Source organism: Tursiops truncatus, chromosome 10 (assembly GCF_011762595.2).
Source record: "Tursiops truncatus isolate mTurTru1 chromosome 10, mTurTru1.mat.Y, whole genome shotgun sequence".
In the NCBI taxonomy this organism is placed as follows: domain Eukaryota; kingdom Metazoa; phylum Chordata; class Mammalia; order Artiodactyla; family Delphinidae; genus Tursiops; species Tursiops truncatus.
The window spans coordinates 19,997,783-20,022,777 of record NC_047043.1 but is presented as its reverse complement, the minus strand read 5'-3'; the positions used below and the strand labels follow the sequence as shown (position 1 = coordinate 20,022,777).

Here is a 24,995-nt window from a genome sequence, read left to right as displayed (position 1 = left end):
TTGATCTTGGAGGAGTGGCCTTATGTAGGAGATGTCCTATGGGGCCCAGCAGTGCACACTGCTTTGGTCACCGGAGCTATGTTCTAGGGTTGCCCTCTGTGTTGGTTGCCTGAGCCGTACTGTTGGGGTAAGCTTATTACTATGGGAATTCTGATAGGCTTGGCTGGCCTGCAGCTCACTTTGGTGCCAGACCACACCTAGTGAGAAAGCTGCCAGCCCATGGAAGGGTGAGGCCAGATCCTGAGATGGCTGAGGGGCTCAAGGTGTCCTGGAGCTGGTGTTGGCCAGCTGGTGGGCAGAGGTAGGCCACAGGGGCAGCTGACTGCAGAACCCTAGGGAATCCTGGGGCTAGTGCAGAACCCCTGGTGGGTGGAGCTGGGTCCCAGGGTGGCTAGCTGCAGGCTACAAGGCTGTGAGGTTTCCAGGGCTGATATTGGCTTGCTGGTGGGTGAGACCAGTTCCTGGTGCTAGTGCTGGCCAACAGGTGAGTGTACAGATTCAGGACAGCTGGCTGAGGTGTCCAAGGTATCCTGGAAATGGTGTGAGCCAGGTGTTGGGTGAGGTTGGGACACTGGGCAGGTGACAGCAAAGCCCCAGAGGGTTCAGGAGCTAGTGTTGGGCTACTGGTGTGGAGGGCTGGATCCTTGGGCAGCTGGCTGAGGGGCCCAAGGTGTCCTATACTTGGTGTCAGCCAATTATTGCCTGGGGCTGGGTCAGGAGGCTGTAGAGCCCCGGGGAGTCCTGGGGCTAGTGCTGGCCCACTGGAAAGTGTGGACGAATCTCAGGGTGGCTTGCTTAGGGGCCCAACATGTCTTGGAGCTGATGTCAGACAGCTGTTCCAAAGGGCTTGGTGTAGGGTAGCTGATCACTGGGTCCCGGGTGGCTGGTTGTGGGACCATGGGGTTCCCGGGATTGGTACTAGTCCCATGGTGGATGAGGCTGGATATAGGGTGACTGGATGACAGTCCCATGGTGTCCTGGAGCTGGTGTTGGCCAGCTGTTGGGTGAGGCTGGGGCATGGGGAGGCTAACTGAAGAGCCCTGGTGGGTGCTGTGCCTACTGCTGGACTACTGGTGGGTGGGCCCAGATTCCCAGGTAGCTGGCTGAGTGGCTGTAATGTTCCAGAGGCTGAAGTCAGGCCCCTGTTGGGTGAGGCCGGATCCCAGGGCTAGTGATGACCCATTAGTGAGTAGGGCCAGAACTTGGGGTGGCTGCCTGGGGGACCCAAGTTGTCATGGGGCTGTTTCAGCCAGCAATGGGCAGGACTAGGTCACAGGCCGGCTGACTGAAGAGCCCTGGTGATCCGAGCACTAGTGCTAAAGCACTGGTGAGTGGGTCCAGATCCAGTGCCACGGGTTGAGGGTCTTGAGGTGTCCTGGAGTTTGCCAGCTATTGGGTTGGGTTGAGTCGAGTCATGGGGCTGCTGGCTACAGAGCCCCAGGGGGTCCCAAAGCAGTGCTGGCCCACTAGCAAGTGGGGCTGGATCCGAGGGCAGGTGGCTGACGAGCTGCAGGGTTTCTGTGATGGTGTCAGCCCTCTAGTGGGTGAGGCTGGGTCCCGGGGCTCGTGCTGACCCACTGGTGAGGAGCCAAAGGTTTCCTGGAACTGGTGTTGGCCAGTCTTGCCATACCATGTCTCCACCCCTCCCACTGGTCTCACTGTGATTCCTTCTTCATATCTTTAATTGTAGAAGATCTTTTCTTCTAGTCATCCAGTCTTTCTCATTGATAGTTGCTTTGTAAATAGTTGTAATTTTGGTGTGCCCATGGGAGGGGGTGAGCTCAAGTTCTTCCTACTCCACCATTTTGGCCACTCCCCATTCTGACCCATTTTTTAATTGGGTTGTTTGTTTTCTTGTTGTTGAGTCTTAAGAGTTCTTTGTATATTTTGGATAACAGTCCTCTATCAGATATATCTTTTGCAAATATTTTCTGAACAAAATATGATACACACACACAATGGAATATTATTCAGCCTTAAAAAGGAAAGAAATCCTGTTCGTACATGTTAGTTACAATATAGATGAACCTTGAGGACGTTATGCTAAATGAAATAAGCCAATCACAAAAAGACAAATACTGTATGATTATACTTATATCAAGTAGCTAAGGTAGTCAAATTCATAGAAACAGAAAGTAGAATGGTGTTAACAGGGGTTTGGCAGGGGGAGGGAAATGGGGAGTTGTTATATAATGAGTATGGAGTTTTGGTTTTGCAAGATAAAATATTTTGGAATTTTGTTGCACTTAACAATGCATATATACTTAACACTACTGAAATGTATGCTTAAAAATGGTTAAGATGATCAGTTTTGCATTAAATGTAGTAAAACAATTAAAGCGCAGTAAAGCAATTTTTAAAAAATTTGTTACATCTCTCTACCAAGAATAACTGATCCAAAAATAAAATTACAATGATACCAATTACGATAGCAGCAACAGCTATAAAATATCTAAGAATTAGCTATGAAAAAGTAAATTTTCAAAACCATAATAAAGAGCAAACAAGATGATTTGAATAAATGAGGAAATACTCTCTGCTTTTTCATGGGATTAAAAACAACAACAACAACAACGCTCCTAAGTTGCTTTTTATTATTATTATTTTTTTTTTGGCTGCGCCATGCGGCTGATAGGATATTAGTTCTCCGACTAGGGATTGAACCTGGGGCCCCGGGAAATGAGACTGCTGAGTCCTAACCACTGGACCACCAGGGAATTCCCTTAAGTTGCTTTTCAAAACTTGTATGTGCCATTAATTGGATTTTTCCCTTAACAGATCTGTGACCTTTGGAAGCATTTTCACATCATTTGTCTACATGCAGTACATATTTCATTCTTGTGAGTGTATTCCTTCATTAGCCAGATATTTACTGGGCACCTACCATGTGACAGACACTTTATACCTCAGCTTTCATGGAGTTTACATCCCTGTGAACAGAATACTGAACATCTTCCCATTTAAAACAAAACTAATCTAATTAAGAAATTATGAAACGTAAGGTAGATAGCTAGTGGGAAGCAGCCGCATAGCACAGGGATATCAGCTCGGTGCTTTGTGACCGCCTGGAGGGGTGGGATAGGGAGGGTGGGAGGGAGGGAGACGCAAGAGAGAAGAGCTATGGGAACATATGTATAACTGATTCACTTTGTTATAAAGCAGAACTAACACACCATTGTAAAGCAATTATACCCCAATAAAGATGTTAAAAAAAAAGAAATTATGATATTGAGCTGCTTGTAAATTTTGGAGATTAAAGGATTAATCTGCAAAATTTACAAGCAGCTCATGCAGCTCAATATCAAAAAAACAAAAAACCCAATCCAAAAATGGGCAGAAGACCTAAATAGACATTTCTCCAAAGAAGATATACAGATTGCCAACAAACACATGAAAGAATGCTCAACATCATTAATCATTAGAGAAATGCAAATAAAAACTACAATGAGATATCATCTCATACCAGTCAGGATGGCCATCATCAAAAAATCTAGAAACAATAAATGCTGGAGAAGGTGTGGAGAAAAGGGAACCCTCTTGCACTGTTGGTGGGAATGTAAATTGATACAGCCACTATGGAGAACAGTATGGAGGTTCCTTAAAAAATAAAAATGGAACTACCATATGACCCAGCAATCCCACTACTGGGCATATACCCTGAGAAAACCAGAATTCAAAAAGAGTCATGTACCAAAATGTTCATTGCAGCTCTATTTACAATAGCCAGGACATGGAAGCAACCTAAGTGTCCATCAACAGATGAATGGATAAAGAAGATGTGGCACATATATATACAATGGAATATTACTCAGCCATAAAATGAAACGAAATTGAGTTATTTGTAGTGAGGTGGATGGACCTAGAGTCTGTCATACAGAGTGAAGTAAGTCAGAAAGAGAAAAAGAAATACCGTATGCTAACACATATATATGGAATCTAAGAAAAAAAAAAAGGTCATGAAGAACCTAGGGGCAAGATGGGAATAAAGATACAGACCTACTAGGGAATGGGCTTGAGGATATGGGGAGGGGGAAAGGTAAGCTGTGACAAAGTGAGAGAGTGGCATGGACATATATACACTACCAAACATAAAATAGCTAGCTAGTGGGAAGCAGCCGCATAGCACAGGGAGATCAGCTCGGTGCTTTGTGACCACCTAGAGGGGTGGGATAGGGAGGGTGGGAGGGAGGGAGACGCAAGAGGGAAGAGATATGGGGACATATGTATATGTATAACTGACTCACTTTGTTATAAAGCAGAAACTAACACACCATTGTAAAGCAGTTATACTCCAATAAAGATGTTAAAAAAAAAAGAAATTATGGGTAGCAAAATGCATTTATGGATTGACAATTCTCAGTGAGTTGCTTTTTCTTCCTCTAGCCCTTTTTCTCAGAGCTTAAACTTCTGGAGGATTCCTGGCTTCATGAGATGAATATAATCAAGATGAATATCATTAACGTAATATTTTTAAAAATCAAAGCTAAAGCCAAAATTTCATGACAAACAAAATATCAAAATTTTACAGACAGGATGCTGCACTGCAATGCCATGCCACCAAGTCTGAGGCAAAAGGCAAAAATGTATGTCCCCATATAAATGCTTTTGTGTATTTTTTAATAATTATTTTTTCACAAACATTAAAGTATTTGAAGAAATAATGAAATGTTGAAAAGCAGGTGTACTAAAACTCACGTCATTTTAGTTTAAATATTTTATTTATACCCAAGCCAGAATTGACTATAATTTTACTTTCCTGATTTTAATGGAATCCAATCCAATTTTTAATAGCTTTAAAAATTGACTTTTGGGAAAAACTAACCATTAAAAAATACACAAAAGCATATATATAGGAGGGCACATTTTAAAATTTTGCTTTAGGTTCCAATATACGTTTTCAAGGAATTGATAAAGATGTAGTTAGTTCAACCTGCTTTACACAGTGCATGGAAAGCCTTAGAATCGAACACAGAACTTTGGCTAACTGGTTCATTCAATCAGGTAAAACAAAATATTTAGAAAGGTTTCCTTTTTACACTTTTAGGCTAATTATTCCAGATATTGCCTCAGTGCTTGCTTTGGCTTGGTGTCCGATATTTGTACTCATAAGAACAAAGATAAAAGAACTTCATGAGGCTTAACATGGAATCCTTTCTATCAGATACATTTAAAACATATATTTGGAAACATTTAAAGTCTACTGTGAACAGAATTACCAGGAATTTGGGACAGAAGTGACAATAAGAATCTGCTTTAAAAAAATGGATCATACTCAATTATAGAGCTCTGCCTTTATTAGTTGAAAATTGGAAGTAGCTTCCCTGTTATTTTCTATTATGATGTGTTTTTTATATTATTTTAATTTCCTGTTTAAGAAATTTGTGGGACTTCCCTGGTGGGCCATCTTGCAACGCAGGGGGCACCGATTTGATCCCTGGTCAAGGAATTAAGATCGCACATGCCGTGGGACAACTAAGCCCATATGCCGCAACTACCGAGCCCATGCGCTCTGGAGCCCGTGCGCCGCAATGAAAGATCCCGCGTGCCGCAACTAAGACCTGATGCAGCCAATTAATTAATTAGATTTAATTAAATAAAACCTGATTTTTTTTTTTTTTTTTTTCCCCGGTACGCGGGCCTCTCACCACTGCGGCCTCTCCCGTTGCGGAGCACAGGCTCCGGACGCGCAGGCTCAGCAGCCATGGCTCACGGGCCCAGCCGCTCCGCGGCACGTGGGATCCTCCCGGACCAGGGCACGAACCCTCGTCCCCTGCATCGGCAGGCGGACTTCCAACCACTGCGCCACCAGGGAAGCCCCATAAAACCTGATCTTTAAGAAAAAAGAGAAATTTGCAGTCTTCCAAAAATGAAAGTGAGAGTGCCACAAATGTACATGAGCTCCAAATCAATTTTAAATTAACACATGAAGAGAATTTTGACCACTTTTGGTTTGGAGTGGAATGTAGAATTAAACATGCACCCAGATTTCATACCATGGATATGCCAAAAGTTATTTTGAAATCCCTCTTGGCGAAAATTATATTCCACTATGATTCAGAGTTGCATCATAACAAGAGTTTGTTTAAAGACTGGGGTTTGAGAAATGTAACATTTGTATTTTCCTTGAAAAAATATGAGAGATCAAATGCTTTGCTGCTAGAGCTTTTTATAAATTACTCAGATTGCGTGCAGTTGGTTCAATCTTGAAGTAGCTAGCTCTTAAAGATAGTCTGCTAAGTGGTGGGAAGAGAAAAGCAGAGAGAGTGTTTTTAAAAGCATCTATGTGCAAGTAAGCAGGGCAGTGCACTGGTACTAGGTTATCATGTTCTACAGAATAGTGATACACGTTGAGAAGTGCTAGACTTATGATAACTAGACTTATCATGGTGATCGTTTTTAAATGTACAGAAATATCGAATCACTATGTTGTGTACTGGGAACTAACATAGTGTTGTAGGTCGATTATACTTTAAAAACAAACAAAAAAAACCTCATAGAAAAAGAGATCAGATTTGTGGTTACCAGAGGCAGGGGGTGGAGAGAAGGGGATTTGGATGAAGGTGATCAAAAGGTACAAACTTCCAGTTGTAAGATAAATAAGTACTGAGAATGTACAACAGGATCAACATAACTGACACTACTCTACATTATATATGAAAGTTGAGTAAATCAGCTAAGAGGTCTCATCTTATCTTTAATTTTATATCTATATGAGATGATAGATGTTCACTAAAAGAAAAAGAAAGAATGAATTTCAATGTCTCCTGGAAAGTAAAAAAAAAGAAGTGTTAGACTTGACCTGGGGGCCGGGGTGGGGGTGGTGGTGGGTAGCTCGGAAGGCTTATCCAAGGAGGGGATGATTGAGTTATGTTTGAACCTAAAGGATGACTCTCAGTGGGAAAGGAGAGCAGGTGCAGAGACAAAAGCATGGAGGTGGGGAGAGCAGACTGGGTTCTTGAAACTAAATATAATATTTGGCTTCTAAGAGAGATATGGTAGGGGAGGAAGCAGTAGGACGGAAATACTGAGCTGGGCCCACACCCTCTTTATCCACACAGACTAATGTCTCCTGAGAGCGAATGAGTCATAGAACCTGAAGGAGCAACTGCAGTTCTTCTGAAATACCCAGAGAGAGGCAACGACAGACCATGGGCAGGCAAGTGAGAGGGGCATGAGCTCTCTGGGAAAGTGGAGATAAACCCTCAACAAGTAGGATGGACATTGAAAGGAGGGGAGAAAATTCACCATCAGGTGCCACCAGGCCTGGGTACTTGGAGGGATGGCCTTAAAAAGTATTTTAATAAAAAAGAGGTTTTTGAGGTGTCAATGCCAAATTGTTCTCTCTTGAAACCTAACAGTATCACTCTTTCCTCTCAAAATGTTCGCGTTTTCATAGCATCGAACAAACAACTGAGATCCTGTTGTGTCTCTCACCTGCTGAAGTTGCCAATCTCAAGGAAGGGATCACTTTTGTTCGAAATAAGAGCACTGGCAAAGATTACATCTTATATAAAAGTAAGAGCCACCTGCGAGCATGCAAGAATATGTGCAAGCACCAAGGAGGCCTGTTCATAAAAGACATCGAGGATTTAGACGGAAGGTAACACGCGTCCTCTGCTTTCTCCCTGGTGACCCTTCTTACAATTAGATGTGGCAGGAGATGTGTTCATTGAAAATCAAACGAACCAACTGACAAATTATTTCTTTAGCAAATTCATAACTTTTACTTGTGCTCACTGAGGCAACTCTCTGATCTCAAAACATTATGACCTTTGCTTAATTTCCCACTCTCTCTTAAGAACTCTAATTGAAAATTGATTCCTAGCTTGATAAACAGTGAAATTTCTAAGGTACGTGTGTGTGTGTGTGTGAGTGAGTGCTTGGGTGTATGTAACAGCTTTTATTTTCCAGGACTCAAGCCTCCTCTGGGTTTCCTTTCCCACTCCCCCAGAAGTATGAGTGGGGCAGGCCCTCATCCAAACACTGCTGGAGAGCAGATAGACTTGCTTTGACTGCCTCATGGTGATTAAAAACCCAAATGGCAGAGCCGCGACTGTATCTGCCCTGAACAGCAGCTCTTCTAATCATTTCCTGGAAGAACTAGTGCTGGTACCCGTCTCCCCCCACTTGATGAAGCCTACAATATAGATCGCCTTCCTCACCAGTTCAGGAGCAATACCAGGACAGGATGGTTGTGGGTTTTGTTTGTTTGTTTGTTTTCAGTGACTGCCAAAGAGATAGCAGCACTGCCTGGCAGAGACAGGGGGAGTTCTGGGTGAGGGATGCTTTGTCAGCCTGATGGTCAACACCGGCAACGAATGAGTGGTTGACCGCACCTTTCCAAGCTCTGCTTCAGCCTAACTTGACCTGGGTGCTTTTTAGCCATTCCCACGTCCGGCTTGACATCCACCGTGTTGTTGAGCTGATTTCTCGGGTCATCTGTGGGCAGTTTAGTGCAGGTGGACTCAGAGGGAGCTGTGTAGTTTTCTAAGAGCTCCCTGCTATAATCGTATAGAAGACCATCGCCCAAGTCTAGAATGTTCTTACACCTGCACACAGATTTGCTTCACTGCATACTTAGTTTCAGGGCCCAGACGCACACTATTAGATTTCTAAATGTTGATAAACACTGTTGCACCTGTAGCTTGTTTGGCTCCTTCGATGGGGTTGCTAGATTAGGCAAATAGAAGGCACCCAGTTAAATAACTAATATATTTTTAGCATAGATAGCTTGCAAGTATTGCATGGGACACAGTTTTAGCGACAGCTGTACTCTAGGAGCACCTCATGGTTATTTGCTGACAGCCCTGTTTGGAGTCCCTTCCATCTTCTCAGTGGATTCAAGTCAGGGAAACCTCAGACATGGCTTGTTCTGTCACTGGTAAGTTTCTGCAGGCACTCTTGGACCCTGAGGTTTTCTGACTGTTGCGGTTTGGGGACTCCGCGTTTCCTCTCTCCCTTTCTCTCCTTAGTGGGCTTTTCACGTGGTGCTCGCTGAGCCAGCCGTTCAAGGAAGTGTTGCAGCTTTGTGATTAGGAGCAATGATCTTTCCTCACAACCTGCCCTGTTCAGAAGCCTGCCCCCACCACCTATCAGCTCCGTGACCTTGGACAAGTTTCTTAGCCTTTCTGGACCTCAATCCTCTCCACTATACAGTGAAATTGAGAGTATTACCTACTCTGTCTGACTGCTGAGAGGATTAAGTGATTTCAAACACATAAAGCACTTAAAACAGTGTCTGGCTATATGATAAGTGCTCAATAAATGTCAATTACATTTATCGTTATTACTCTGTCATGAGCTTCTAGTGTAGCTTAGGAACAGAGGTTATTTACAGGAATTCAGATTGTTCTTGAACCTGGCTGGCTCATCTTAACAGAGTGACTGCTTTGCCACAGGCTGGCCTTTCTCTCCTTCACCCAAAGCCTTGGGGGTGATTGATCCTAGTTTCACCGTATTCTGTTGGCAGGCTAACCTAGAGCTGGAATTGTCTTAGTGCTCCGGCACATGAGGAACCAGCTTTATCTCCTGCACATTCTCCCAGCTTTATTCCCAGATGCAGCTCGCCAAGCATTGATGTGCTGAAACACCATCCTCAGAGGAACTCACACCCTATACTCCCCCATCCATCGCTCCAAATTTGACTGCTTCTCTGTGTAGCAATTCACCCGAGGAATCTCTCACCTAGGAGACAGTCAAGAGTAATGACCTACCTCTACCACCCTCTCTACATTTTTCTTCTTCACACGTAACCAACATCAGCAACTCTCATAAGCTGTGGTTCTCATTTTCTAAATCTAACAACTTTTCCCAACCTCTTTGCACATGAAGCTGTCGCCTCCCTCCTGTCTACTTGCTGCCTATGAACAGTTAAGATCCTGCCACGTTTCCCCTTTAATGACCCAGCATGTTGAATAGCTGCGTTTGGAATGTTCTCAAGTTTTGAAATGTTGTTGGCTACTCATTGATGAGAAAGTAGATGTTTCAGAATAATCCTCTATAAATTGAAGTGCGGAATATGTTTTTTGCCTTATTACTAGAAAAGAGCGTGAAAAATTCTTGATACAATGAAGCTTGGGAAAATCAGTGTAATTTACTGATATATAAGTTAAAATAGACATTGTTAGATTAAAAAATCTGATGTTTCCGATTTGAGACATACTTGTTTGTAAAAAAAAAATTCTTTAACTGTGAAAAAAAAAAAAAAACTTCACGAGAAACACTACCAAAATAGAGAGGAAATGGAACTTCTTTGCCTCACCTTCCACCACCACAACCCCCTTCACGGTCTGGTAAGAAATAGAAAAAAAATTACTAAGCCTTCTATTTTGCTGCAATCTGATTCTCATTCTGAAACAGGGTTGCTAGAGTTAGCAAGTAAAAATGCAGAACACTCAGTTAAATTGCAGATAAATGACGACTTTCCAGTATATGTCACATATTGTGTGAGTTGTGTTTTTAAATTATTTCTTATTTATCTGAAATTCATATTTAACTGGGCATCCTGTATTTTATCTGGCAACCATGCTCTGAAATCTTAAACTTTAAGGAAGTCTTTTCTCTTCTGAAAACTTGAGTTGAACTTAGGTTTAGCACACTATACTAGGGGCTAAGGGTTGTAAAGTGATTATAAATCATAGGTATGTCTTAATGACTGCATTCTTTCCTCATATTGGCCCCAGTTGAACCTTAACCAACTTAGCTTTTGTATGACAGCCATCCCTAAAGATGACTTTATTCTGATGGCTCTGTTGATCTCTAACACATATTATTTTGTGACATGGCATTTATCTTCACTTTTAAAATTGCCTACTGATGATTAATCTATATTTCCTTAGATAGTTGAGTATGAGCTATTAGTAGTTTTTCTTTCATGCATTTTATGTTCAACCAACTACAGTTGTTTATAATGCATTTAAGCCTAATAAGATGAATTTTTATTTTCACCATTTCAGAAACCTAAGTATAATTTTTCATCCAGGTCTGTTAGATGCACAAAACACAACTGGAAGTTGGATGTGAGCACCATGAAGTATATCAATCCTCCAGGCAGCTTCTGTCAAGACGAACTGGGTAAATATAATCCATATCGATCAATGTTTTCTGCTATTATTATTATTGGGGTCCTTCTTGTCAACTTGTTTCCAATCTCACTTGAAGCTTTGAGTATATCCTGATTTTAAACTATGGACATTAGATCTTTTAAAAATAATTAACACGGAAAATTCTAAACAGGATTTCTCCAAAAGATCCCTTCATTCATTCATTTGTTCAGTAAGTATCTGATGAGAACTTACCAGGTGTAAACATTGTATTGGGTATTAAGAGATACAAAGATGGATAAGATAGAGTCAGTGTAAATTAGATGATATTAACATGAGGTGGTGGCAAAGACAAGCCTGTGAACAACTAAGATCAGGGATACTCTGACAGGTTTCTTTGGTACAGTGTACTATAGAATAGTGGCTCTGAATATTGTATCAGTGAAGACACACAAGATAGATATTCAAGTGCATGATCTTTTCAACAGTTATAATGAAACGCCACAGTTTCGGTTGGGAAATAAAGTCCTTCAAATTCCATGCCTCTTTCTGGCATAGGTATGATGCTACAGTTTACATGTGATTCTCAGTATGCTGGCTCCACTTCTACTTTTTCCTTCCTCCTACTCAAGAAAGCAGGTAGAAATATGAGTAAGGAGGGCTTAATAATAGGAATAAATTTGTCTTTGACCTAAGTGATTAAAAGCGTGTTGTATCAGTAGAAAAAGTTACTTGGGAAGATTCTTAAAACTGCTCATGCACACTGTTTCAGAATGTCTGTTATAAGAATAAAAATATAGATTTGATCTAATTGGGGGAATCATAGAAAGCTTCATGCCAGAGATGGCATTTGTGTTGGGTTTTGAAAGATGGGCAGAATTTCATCAGGCAGAGAAGAGAAAGGAGGACATTCCTGTAGAGGGGACAGCTTGGGCTGTTTTAGTTTATTTGGGGCCAAATGTGTAGGTTAGTTGGCTGGAGTACAGGGTATGTGTGTCAGAGTAGAACATAAGATTTCAAAGGTACACTGTAGGGAGGGCCTTGAATATAGCTGAAGAATCATGACCTAATCCAGAATGTTATTAAGTGTGTGTTAGGTGTAGTATTAGGCACTTTGTGTGAATTATTTCACATTATCTTCACATTGACAATGCAGTCATGGGACTCAGTAATGGAGAGTCATTACCACCAAATTGTTCAACCCATCTGCCTCTGTGCCTGCATATTCTTCCTTGACTCCTGTGACAGTTGGCAGTGGCTGCACTGACCCTGCTCCTATGGCTCGCCCTGCTCTCGCACCCTGGATCCCACCTCACACCTACTTGAGGCCTTCCCTCCTGCAGCTGTCCTTCTCTCTCCTGTATCATAAATTTCGTCTTTGCCTATTAACCCACATGTACACACACACACGTGCGCACGCGCCCTAGTGTTCAGATAAGCCCTCTTATGTTTCCATTTCTCCAAATGTCTAAACAGCTAAACCCCTTGAAACAGGCATCTCACACTCATTGTCTCTGTTCCTTCCCCTCCCATCGTCTCTCAGTGGAGCTTCCATCCCTACCACTCCGCTAACACTGCTCCTGTCAAGGTCACCAGTTTGCTAAATTCAGTGGTCGCTTTGCCATGGCCATTGTACTCAAACTCTCGGCATGCAGCCCAATGGCCCACTCTGTCCTTAATATGCAGCTGACCCTTGAACAATGCGGTTTGAACTGCATGGATATTTTCCGATAGTAAATACTATAGGACTACACCAGCCAAGGTTGGTTGAATCTGCGGATGCAGAGGAACCGCGGTTAAGAAGGGCCAACTATTGAGTTCTACATGAATTGACATATATATATATTATATATATATATATATATATATATATATATAAAATATATATATATATTTTTTAATTCGGTTGCACTGGGTCTTAGTTGTGGCATGTGTGCTCCTTAGTTGTGGCAGGTGAGCTCCTTAGTTGCGGCATGTGAGCTCTTGGTTGAAGCATGCATGTGGGATCTAGTTCCCTGACCAGGGATCGAACCCCGGCCCCCTGCATTGGGAGCACGGAATCTTAACCACTGCGCCACCGGGGAAGTCCCATGAATTGACTTCTAATAGGCATTACAAGCTGTGGCCAAACCAGAACTCCTAATGGCCAAGCCCACCTTATCCCCAGACCTGTTCCTCCTCCAGCCTTCTCCATCTTGGTAAATGACGCTGCTTCCACTCAACTGAACAAAACCTGGTGGTCGCTCTTGAGTCTTCTCTTTCCTTAAACCCCCATATCCAAACCATTAATAAATCCTGTGCCAAAACACCTTCAGAATCCATCCACTTCTCTCCGTCTGCTCTGTCTCCAACCAAATGCAAGTCACAGACACCTTTTATCTGCACAACTGGCCTCCCTGCTTCCATGCTTGTTTCCTGCAGTCCATCCTGCTTACAGCACACAGCTTGATATTTTATTTTATTTTTGTTAATTTAATTTAATTTTATATTGGAGAATAGTTGATTTACAATGTTGTGTTAGTTTCAGGATGGTTAGTACCAGACTGGTATTTTAAAAATTCATGTCATTCCCCTGCTTAAAACTCTCCGATGAGCTTCCTATCACACTGAAGAAGGTGCATCCCTTTGACCCGGCAATTCCACATCCGAGACCATATGCCTAAGATCTTAATAATCACTGATATGTCAAAAGATACAGCTATGAGAATGTTCATTCACAGCAATACTATCTACAAAAGAGAAAAATTGAAAACAATTTAAACACTAGAAATAATTCCACTGTGTCTTAAAAGTGATACTATTGAAGAAACTAAAATAATAAGAGGGACTTTTGATAAATAAAGCAGATTATAAATATTACATATAGTATGGCCCTATTATGAAAAAACATGTATACATAAGCACTTATGGACGGGGGCAGGCTCACCACTGGTTACCTGTGAAGGGAGCTGAATAGTGGGCTTCCTGGGCTGGACCTCCAGTCTGGGAACTTTGATTACACTACCTCTACATCTTTTTCAGGCTCAAATTATTGTATATGGAATAGGCTATCAGGGCCAGTGTTGCCCAGGTGTCTCGGTGAGACCAACTCCTAATCACTTTTTAAAGAAGGGTCTGACCTGCAAAGGCATTCTCCCAGTTCCCAGAGCAGAGGTGTCACTTACTGAGGTGCATGTCCTTTTCTGGTCACCCCCCAAAAGAGATAGAATGCTATTCTGGGGGAAGTTGCTGATTGCTTTGACTACAAGTTCATCCTCCCCCTGCCCCTCAAAGGGATGTCTCGGTTACTAGGTTCTTTTGCCAGTAAGCCTCATTCCATGTCTGTCGACCTAGCCTAGGAAACCTGCAGACTGCATTGTTAGCAGGAACTGTACAAATACTGTTAAATTTATTTGGCAGAAAACAGGTAAGAAGCAAAGGTTTGGACATATCAAACTGTTTGTGTAAGTGAAAGGACAATAGACTATCAACTTTATGAGTATGTAACCCAGAAATCGATAGCTGCTTAGGGGCCTTTATAAAACCTCTAAGTCTTTTGGACAAGACCTATAGTGAGACATTATAGCAAAGTGGTTAAGAGCGAATGGTGCAGGGCAGTCTGGGCTCAGATCCTGATGCTCAAACACACAATTAAATGACTTGGGGCAAGTTAGTCAATCTCTTTGTTCTTTAGTTTCCTCACTAGGATATAATATTGGTAGTAGCTATCTTATTGCGTTGTTGAAAGAATTTTCAAAGTGAACAGCTGTGGGCTTCCCTGGTGGCGCAGTGGTTGAGAGTCCGCCTGCCGATGCAGGGGACACGGGTTCGTGCCCCGGTCCGGGAGGAGCCTGTGCTCCGCAACGGGAGAGGCCACAACAGTGAGAGGCCCGCGTACGGTAAAAAAAAAAAAAAAAAAAAAAAAACAGCTGTTAAATTCTCAGAACTTGGTACACAGAGCATAATGTTTTATTTGTATATGTATGTCTCAAATAATCTGCACATCACCCCTGTAACTGAGACCTTAGGAGCAGGAGGAAGGGATTTCCCACCCAGCAGAAAATTGGATCAATTGGAAAATAGATCGAGGCTGGGAACTGATGCAGAGGGCTGATGTTTGCTGCTATGGCAGGTGAAAGGCAGGGCTAGAGGTGGCAGCAGGGTCAGTGGAGGGTGAAAATAACAAGACCAGTAAATTTTTTAGCCTTTGCTCCAGTGAGGAAAGTGGAAAATTGAGAAAGTGGAAAATTTCCACTCTCTGTGAGAGTGGAAAATTTTGTTAACAGAGCCCACTTTTCAGTCCAGTGCTACCTACACTGTAGTGATTTCCTACCACATCCCAAGAAAGAGAAGGATGGCTTGAGCTCGTATGAACTTAGATTATTTGATTTTATTATTATTATAAATAACAATATACGGTCATCATTAAAAAGGTAAAAATCAGGAAAGTAGAAGGAAGAAGACGCTCACTTGCACTCCCATCACCTCAAGACAACACCTGTTTTGGTATCTTTTCTTCCGGTCGTCACCGAGCTCCCCTTCCTTCCTCTCCCCAGCCTTCTCCTCCTCCTTCTCTTAACTGAGATATAATTCATGTACCATAAAATTCACCTTCTTTTATGAGAGTGTGCAACTCAATGGTTTTTAGTATTTTCACATGTTGTGCCATTACCACCACTATCTAATTCCAGAACATTCTCATCATCCCGAAAAGAAACCTTGTAACTATTAGCAGTCAGTCCCATTCCCCTCTTCCCTCATCCCCTGGCCAACCACTAATCTACTTTCTGTCGCTATGGCTTTTCCTGTATTGAACCAGGCTGGCATAAACCCCACTTGGTCATGGTCATAATTATTTTTTATATTGCTAAATTGTATTTGCTAATATTTGGTTAAGGATTTTTATGTCTATATTCATAAGGAATACTGGTCTGTAGTTTTTTGTGTGTGATGTCTTTGTCTGATTTTGGGATCAGGGTAATAATACTGCCCTCATAAAATGAGTTAGGAAGTGTTCCATCCTCTTCTGTTTATTGGAAGAATTTGTGAAGTTTGGTATTGATTCTTCTTTAGACATTCGGTCAAATTCACCAGTGAAGCCATCTGGGCTTGGGCTAATGTTTGTGAAGTTTTTTGTTTACTAATTAAATCTCTTTATTTGTTATGGGTCTTCTCAGATATTCTATTTCTTCTTGAGTCAATTTTGTTAGTTTGTTTCTTCCTAGGAATTTCTCCATTTCGTCTGGGTTATCAATTTGTTGATATATAATATTTATTATATTTCCTTATGTTCTTTTTTATTTCTGTAAGATTGATAGTAATGTCCCCCTTTTCATTCCTGATTTTAGTAATTTGAACCTTTTCTCTTTTTTCTTGGTTAGTCTAGCTAAAGGATTGGAAATTTTGTTAATCTTTTCAAAGAACAAACTTTTGTTTTCATTGATTTTCTCTTGTTTTTCTAGCCTCAATTCCATTTATTTTAGCTCTGATTTTTTAATATTTCCTTTCTTTTGTTTGCTTTGGGTTTAGTTTGCTCTTCTTTTTCTAATTTCATAAGGTGGAAGGTTCGGTGTTTTACTTGAGATCTTTTTTATTATAGGTGTGTTCCTTTTATGCACTGCACTGTTTTAGCTGCATTCCATAAGTTTCAGAATATTATGTTTTCATTTTTCCTTGTCACAAAGTATTTTCTCATTTTTCTTGTGATCTTCCTCCTTAAACCATTTGTATTCAGAAGTATGTTGTCTGATCTCTACATATTTGTGAATTTTCCAACTTTCTCCTCTTATTGGTATCTAATTTCATTTCATCGTGGTCAGAGAACATACTTTATATGACTTGATCCTTTTAACTTTATTTTATGGCCTAACATATGGTTTGTACTGGTTTGTGGAGAATATTCTACATGTACTTGAGAAGAATGTGTATTCTATTGTTGGGTGGAGTGTTCTGTCTATGTCTGTTGGGTCTGGTTGGTTTATCGTGTTGTTTGAGTCTTCTATTTCCTTGTTGATTTTCTATCTAGTTGTTCCAACTTCCAGTCATCTTTTTAAGCATACTTTTACAAATAATTATAATTATTCTATATATTATTTTTGCATCCTGTTTTTTGTCTTGTTAATCTATTATATTAGTCATATTATATCAGATTCTATATATACATAATTTTAAAGTATGCTTACATTAAATATTAACTTAAATAATTTATTTAGCCATTTCTCTGTTGTTGGAATTTAGGCTGTTCACAGATTTTTTTTTTTTTTTTTTGCCGTCAAAACCAAAACTGTGATCTTTCTGCTTAAGAATTTCTCTGTTTTTGGAGTTTTTTCTGTAAGATAGGTGAATTACTGGCAACAGGGTAGAACTAATTAATGCTTTTACCCATATTTAACACCTCATACATCATAACATAAAGATGGGCTTCACATGGACTAATAGCCTAAATGGAAAAGGTCAGACTGTAAAAGTAACAGAAGAAATGTAAATATCTTTGTGACCTAGAAATTGGCGGCACTTCCTGACTCTTCAAACAACACTTCAGAAGTACAGCTCAAAGAATAACCCCCCACCAACACACACACACACACACATACACACACACAAAACCCTGGTGAATGTGATTTCATCAGCACTAAAGATTTCTGCTAATTGGAGGACACCATGGACAAAGTTAAAAGACGTATGACAGTTTGGGTGACTATTCTGCAATATTGGCAACCAACAAGGGAATATTATCTAGCATATAGGAGGAAGTAATGCAAATTGACAAGAAAAAGATAGGAAACCCAATATAAAAATGCAGAAAGGATATGAACTAGCATTTTACAGAAGAATCCACAAAGGTCAATAAGCACATGAAGATATGCTCAAACACGTTAATTATCAGAAAACTGCAAAGTAAAGCAATGAGGTGTTACTCTATGTCTTTTTGACTGATAGAAAGAAACGAAGGTGCCGCGGAATGTTGTCAGAGATATAAGGGTATAGAAATAGTCATGCCTGTGGTGGGAATGTGGCTGGTACAGCCACGCTAGAGAGGAACCCGACAGTGACTAGTCAGGGGAGGTTTATGAATACGCCACGACCCATCACTGCCATTCCTATTTGTATACCAAAGAAACCTTGTTGTGGCAGAGTCTATGGGTCCACCACTGGGAGAGTGAATCAGTAAAATGCGGTGAACCAGGGAATACTAAACTGCAGTTAGAGGAAGTGGACTAGATGTACACATGGTAACATGAATGCATCTTAAAAACAGGGTACTGAGTGAAAAGGAGTAAGAAACAGACTGGAGACCCAATACCGTTTATATAAACTAAAGATGCACATATACAATATAATACATATTTTGCACGACCATTCAAATCGTAGCCTGTAGGGGAGGACGGGGAAATAAGAGTGGGAAACAGAGATAAAGGGAATAAGTAAGTAAGTAAGTAAGTAAGTAAGTAGCTTTGCCTGGGCCGAATATCATGTGTCATGAACTGAAAAATATGATTAGCACAGTCGTCTTTACTTGAGGTACTAAATGAATGAATGAGTCCATTATTCATTCATCCATTCTTTAATATATATTATATTACAGTCCATTTTTTAGAATGAACCAGTTTTTATTCCCTCTACCTAGTTAATAAGCCTGCCTTTTCTCTTCATGCCTTACCAGCTCAGGGCATTCTTAATTTTTCAGACTTTCCTTGTTTGAGTCAAAAAGAGCATTGTTGTTTTAAATTACACTTGTTTCTCAAATATGTTGCTAATATTTTCCAAACACGTTTGCCAATTTTCTTTGGTGGTAGAACTTTTTCATTTTACATTTGTATCTATTCAGATTTTCCATTGGACTTGTTTCCATTGCTATTAAACTTAGAAGTCCTCCCTTTGATATACTATTTTTTCATACTTTTTAACCACTTGGTTGCTTTTCTTTGTGTCTTTAATCAACTGGAATACTTAGCTAACCTGTTGCACAGCACCATTCTTAGCTAGCCCTTCCTTTTCCACCAATCTATGATCCGTCTCTTAGAATATTAAACTGTTATTTAATTAGGATCCTCTCCTTGACCGTCCTTATGCCAATAATCAATGATTTAATTATTACAGTTTTCTAAAATGTTTTTGCTCTAATTCTTCTTCATCGTTCTTCCTTGTAAAAAGATTTTAATGAATTCCATTTGTTTGTTCTTCTGGATAAATATTCAGTTATAACCCAAATAACCTAGATTGCATCGGTTTGTGCAGTCACAAGAAGGATGACACATTCACCTGCTTTATAGAGGCAGGGAGTCGGCAGAAGTTATGCTTCACTTCCATGCATAAATGCATTATCTTTGTGCGAGGGGCATAAAAACTTTTATGGTGTTTGCTTTGAAATAATAGTTAAGAGTTACAGACTCTTATTTTTTTCTGCTTTTCTTGAGAGAGAACAATTCTAAAGAAGGAAAATCCTTAAGAGTGGATATCAATGCAGTTTTCTGAGAGGCTTCCATAATACCTTGTATTTTTGAAATGGTATTTGCTAGTATATAATTTTGTTTGTCCAATACTGAACTTTCTTTTTAACTCTTCATTCTTTGAAGGTAAAATAATTGCCATAATAATTCTATTATTTTTTAAATCCCTTCTCTGTGCCAGGCATAGTGCTAGACCCTACAGGATTTGTTCTATAACTCTGCAAAGTATGTATCATAAGCCTATTTTACAGATCAGGAAACTGCATCCCAGGATGTGATAATAGGCAGCCCAGTCATAATCCCAACCCAGATGTTTCCAAATCCAGCATTCTTTCTATTTCACGACAATGTTTTCTGGTAATCATATAGCCTGGAAATAATAATAAGATGTATCTTTATTATATCACTTGCATTTTCAAGGACATAGTTTAATAAGAATAGTGCTATTAAGCATCCTTTGTGTGTTCCTGATTTTATTAAGAAAGCCAATTGTGTTTTACTATTAAATAAGTTGATAACTATTACTAGGAAAAATATTAATTACTATGCTTCTATTAAATTCTTAAGCAATATTTAAAAGGTATAAAAATAACAGAGTGAACAGCCATGTGCCCAGTGCTCAGCTTAAGACATAAATCATTAACAGCAGAAGATCTTTAAATACCTTTCCTTGATCATGTTACATATCCCCTCATCCCCCAGAGGTAATCACTCTTCTGAATTTGGGGTTTCAGGATAGCGATTCTTATTTATTGTATTAGTTATATTCACAAAAGGAAAAAAGATGGCCCCCTCAAATTGGGATAATTTGTAGAGCGTGTTTTCATCAAAGGATATTTTATAAGGTGTGGATGTGGGAGAATCACAGGGAAGGTGGAGTAACCTGGAGTTGATAACAGCCAAATTATCTGTCTTTAGGCCCAAAGGGATGAGGGGGGAGCAGTTTCCAGAATCTGGAAGAAGAGAGAGTCATAAAGAATTGGCTTCTATGAGATAAGCAGTGACCTCTGTCCATGCCCAGAGCATAACTAGTTCAAGGTGACCTTACAGGGAAAGAGCCAGAGGTATAAGTGACCCAACCTCACTGAGTTCTCTTATCATCTCACCCTGGAGCTTCCCAATAGCCAAACTCACCTAAAAGGAGGAGAGTGTGGGAGCCCTTTGATGTGGTCCAGCTAAGTCAACCTCCTGAAGGAGACAGTAGGTGGACAAGGGTGCAGACAGGTAGAGAAGAAGGGGTTTGTAGGGACCAGCTGAAGCTATCTGGTGTGATCATGTTTCTAGCTTTTAAAGTGCTCTTTTAAAAATGAAAAAGTAATATACTTTATTTGGGGCTTTTGTTGAGATAATCTTATATCTAAATTTCCCAACTTGAGGTGCCCAGTCTGGGCAGGAGCAGTGCCTGGGTTGGGAGAGGGGGCTGTGCACCCCAAGAGAGTCTTGGGAGACATGGAATGATGACCATTAATTAATCAATTAACTCAACAGATATTTAACAAATGCCAATTGTGAGTCAGGCAACGTTCTTGGCACACTACTGACAGAGCATCAAACAAACCACGATGCTAGCTCTCACAGAGCTCATAGTCTTATAGGGGAGACAGACCATAAACAAACAATATACAATATGTCCAGTGACAATAGGGCTAGGAAGAAAAAAATGAGGGTAGAGGGCTGGAGAGTGCTCTTTGAGATGGAGTGGTCAGAAAGCCCTGTCTGATAATATGACAGCTGAGTTCCAAATGAAGCCAGGTAGTGGGCAGTGCTGTGATACTGAGGAGAGATTTCCAAGGAGATCGTCTAAATGTGTCATCAGTGTGTCAGGGGCAGAGAGGGAGAATATGTAGCCACGAGGGCGAAGCTAGGGCAGTGAGAGAGCAAAACAGACTTTAGGGGAGGTAATTCTTTAAGTTTTCAACTCTTATTACAGTCCCTCAAGTTGATCTTGAAAATTGAAATTTGACAGCATATATAAGTTTTCGTTTTCAACTATTAGGGAATATTAAAAAAATGCATCATTTTTCATTTTAGGGGTAATTTTTACCTCAGTTTCTTCCATTAGCAGTTGTCTTAAAGTAGTATAATTATTCATTTGGAAAGTGTAGGCAAAATATTTTTTTTATATGCTTTGAAGAAAGTAGGAAAATGCTTGGCTTTGAGGGCAGGGCAATGATGCCATTTCCACAGGGACTGCTTTGGTCTAGGACCTCATTTGCTTCCATTGAGCAGTTAGTAAAATTGCTGGCACTTATTAGGATGACTGTCCTTGGAGGTGGCTGGGGTTATAGATAAAAACACTGAAGAATGGAGAAGTCAAGTAAGGTGTCCAAGGTCATCCAGCTATTAAGTGGGAGAGTGAGGGCTCCAAACAGGCCATCTTTCTCCTGAGTGCATGTCCATCAGTGGTTTGCTGATGGCCTCCCAAAACAATGGGGAGGGCTCTCAAATATGGTCCTGCCTCCCTCCAATTGATCCTCTCCATGTGTCTCACAGTGGTCTTCCTAAAGTTAAGTTCTGATTTTAATACTCCCTTCCGATAGCATTTAGGTATTGCTTTCAGCCATTGTAATACAAAACGCAAATAACAGTGGCCCAATCATATCTGAGGTTTTCTTACATCACAAGAAGTTGGAAAGCAGGCAGTCTTGGGCATTACGGCTGTTGGTTAATCAAGGAGCCAGGCTCCGTCTGTCTTCCCATTCTGTATCTGACTTTTTTCCTCAAGGTCTCAGGATGGCTTCTGCTCCTCCAAGCATGGCAACCAAGTTTCACACAAGGGGCTGGGGGAAGATGAAGGGTGAACAGTCCAGATCCGTTGAGTTTGTTCCTCTTTGTCAGGAAAATAAACATGTTCCTGGAAGTCCCACTAGTACACTTCTGCTCACATCTCACTGGGCAGAACTATATAAACTGTACGTAGAGCTATGGCCACTCATAATTGCAAGGGGGCCTGGGAAATCATGATCTTTAGATAGCTGTATCACCACTCCTTAAAAAAAAAATTAGATGCTAATAGTAAAGAAGGAGAAAATAGATTTTGTGCAAGCCACCAGCACATCTGCTACAATTGCTTAAAATTCTTCATTGACCCCTCATTGCCACAAGATAAAATCCAAACTCCTCCTTAGCAGGGAATCTAGGGTCCTTCATGACTTTCTCTGACCTACCTGTCTATCCTGGCCTGGCTCAAACACCATTTTCCTCGGTCATAAATGAGTAGTCACTGTGCATATCAAGCTCTCATGCCTCTATGCCTTTACACATGCTGTTGTCCCATCCTGTTTGCTTCACATCATCATATTTCTTTAGTTGGGCCCAGATGCCTCATCTTTCAAGTCTAGCTGGAGCATTACCTCCTATTTGAAATCTGCTTTGACTCTTAGAACCAAACTAGGTACTCCTTCCTAGAGACTCCCATAGCACCTTGAACTCATCTCTAGCAATTATTCATTTGATGGTAATGAAGCTGTTGGTGTGTGGCTGTGTCCCTGATACACCTGAGATCTCATGAGTTCCTTAAGTGTAATATGAAGAAAGAAATGAATGGGGCGCCCTCCCCGAGGCGCCGCCGGGCGAGCTGCGCAGCTGGGGCGGAGGCTGTTCCCTCGCTCCCCCCACCCGCCCAGCCAGGCTCCAACCGCCGCAGCCCGCGCCCCCGGCCCCGCTGGGCCTCCCGCCCCCATCCAGAGGGCGTCGCCACCGCCATCGACGCTGCGCTCCACGGCCCGTCAGGCGCCCTCCTTGCCTCCCTCCCTCCAGCCCGCCGGCTTGCGAGGGCGGCGGGGCGGCCCGCCGGCCATGCCTTCGGCGCAGCCCGCGCCCCCGGCCCCAGCTGAGCCCCGCCGTGGCGGAGGCCATGCTCTCCGTGTTCCCTTGTACGGTGCTGCGGCCTGGACTGGGCCTGGACTGCCGGGGGAGTGGGGGGTGGGCGGCCTCTTGAACTCCTTCCTGCCACCTGAGGGTCACTCCGAGAACCCCCCGCAGGTCGGGGCTGAGCTCCAGCCCGGCCTCTTTGCCTCCCAGGGCTGCGCCCAGAGTCCGTTCCAGGCCGCGCCGGCGCCCCCACCCACGCTCCAGGCCCCGGCGGCCGAGCGTCTCCCGGTGGACTTACTCCGAGTTCTCGCCGCCGCCCAGGAGTCCGCCGCGGCCGCCGCCGTTGCTGCTGCGCCCCCGGCCCCGGCCGCCGCCTCCACTGTGGACCCAGCAGTTCTGAAGCAGCCCCCGGCGCCCCCTCCGCCGCCCCTGCGGGTGTCGGCGCCCGCCGCCGAGGCCGCGCCCCCTGCCTCTGCCGCCACCATCGCCGCAGCTGCGGCCACCGCCGTCGTTGCCCCAACCGCGACGGTCGCTGTGGCCCCAGTCGCATCTGCCTTGGAGAAGCAGCGTAGAGCAAGGGGCCCTACCTCTGCGCCCTGTGCGCCAAGGAGTTCAAGAACGGCTACAGCCTCCGGAGGCACGACGCCATCCACACGGGAGCCAAAGCCAGCCGGGTCCCCTCGGGTGCTATGAAGATGCCCACCATGGTGCCCCTGAGCCTCCTGAACGTGCCCCAGCTGAGCGGAGCTGGCGGCCGAGCGGCTGCAGTGGCCGCGGGTGCCGTGGGTGCGGTGGAAAGCGCATGCAGAAGAACCACGCCTGCAAGATGTGCGGCGAGGCCTTTCGCGACGTCTACCACCGGAACCGACAGAAGGACCAAAGGAGCTACCACGTGTGCTCACACGACGGCGCAGTGCACAAGCCCTACAGCTGCTCCCACTGTGGCAAGAGCTTCCCCCCGGCGGGATCACCTCAACAGTCATGTCAGACAAGTGCACTCAACAGACCGGCCCTTCAGATGTGAGAACTGCGAGGCAGCTTTTGCTACGAAGATCAAGGATTGACTGCGGGTCCGCACAGTACGACACGACGAGAAGGCGCCGGGTCATGTGTGTGGCAAGACGTTGAGCTCGGCTTATATTTCGGACCACGTGAAGGTGCGTAGCCAGGGCCCTCACCACGTCCGTGAGCTCCGCAACAAAGGCTTCACCACGGCAGCATACGGGCTGACCTCATCCTGTGGAAGCTGTGCAGCGTGTACTGCGAGACCCTGCCCAGCTGGCCGGCCACAGGCGGACCCATGGGGGGGGTGACGCCCCTGTCCCGGAGACGCCTCCCCGGCCACAGCCCACCAGCTGAGGGGGACCCCCGCACCCACCTGGTACAAGTGAGGCCTGTCCAATGGTGGCGGCAGCCCCTCCCAGAGCTGTGGCTCCTCGGGGGCCGAGGGCGTGCGTGTGAGCTCTCAGCCACTTCCCTCCCAGCCCTGGTGAGCTCCAAGTTGGTGCGGGGGAGAGGGGAGAATGGAGGAAAGTCCCTCGGTACCATCTCCTCTTCCCCTGTCTCTCCCCACCAACTCCTCACTACTTGCCCTGCCAACCAAGGAGCCTCCAGAAGGAAAGGAGGAAGAAGTGTTTTCTTAGGGGAATTTGCTAGGTTTTAACGACTTGTTTCTCCTGCCCCTGATTTCTCCCTGTCAGACCTGACGCCA

General features: G+C 43.0%; 2 protein-coding genes across 21 annotated transcripts in view; one reads left to right on the top strand and one right to left on the bottom strand.

Moving 5' to 3' along the window:
• CARMIL1 (capping protein regulator and myosin 1 linker 1) overlaps positions 1-23,714 on the bottom strand; it is a 434,292-nt gene extending 410,578 nt beyond the window's left edge. Inside the window, exon 1 of the mRNA XM_073810414.1 lies at positions 23,583-23,714. The gene's annotated coding sequence lies outside the window, so the exon portion shown is untranslated. The remainder of the gene's footprint in view (positions 1-23,582) is intronic.
• The window catches only part of LOC101335474 (cytidine monophosphate-N-acetylneuraminic acid hydroxylase), a 260,691-nt gene that overhangs the window by 197,502 nt on the left and 38,194 nt on the right, over positions 1-24,995 (top strand). For 14 of the 20 annotated variants that reach the window (XR_012334364.1, XM_073810421.1, XM_073810419.1 and 11 more), the window contains 3 exons: positions 7,059-7,156; positions 7,397-7,600; positions 10,982-11,073. Coding sequence is in view for 19 of the 20 variants with exons in the window: in XM_073810421.1 (XP_073666522.1) it covers positions 7,149-7,156; positions 7,397-7,600; positions 10,982-11,073 (304 nt within the window). In the remaining variant the exon portion in view is untranslated. Of the gene's footprint in view, positions 1-2,778; positions 2,841-7,058; positions 7,157-7,394; positions 7,601-8,039; positions 8,882-8,977; positions 10,293-10,981; positions 11,074-24,995 lie in introns of those variants that run through there. The other 6 variants (XM_073810423.1, XM_073810433.1, XM_073810435.1 and 3 more) reach the window with 6 other exon arrangements.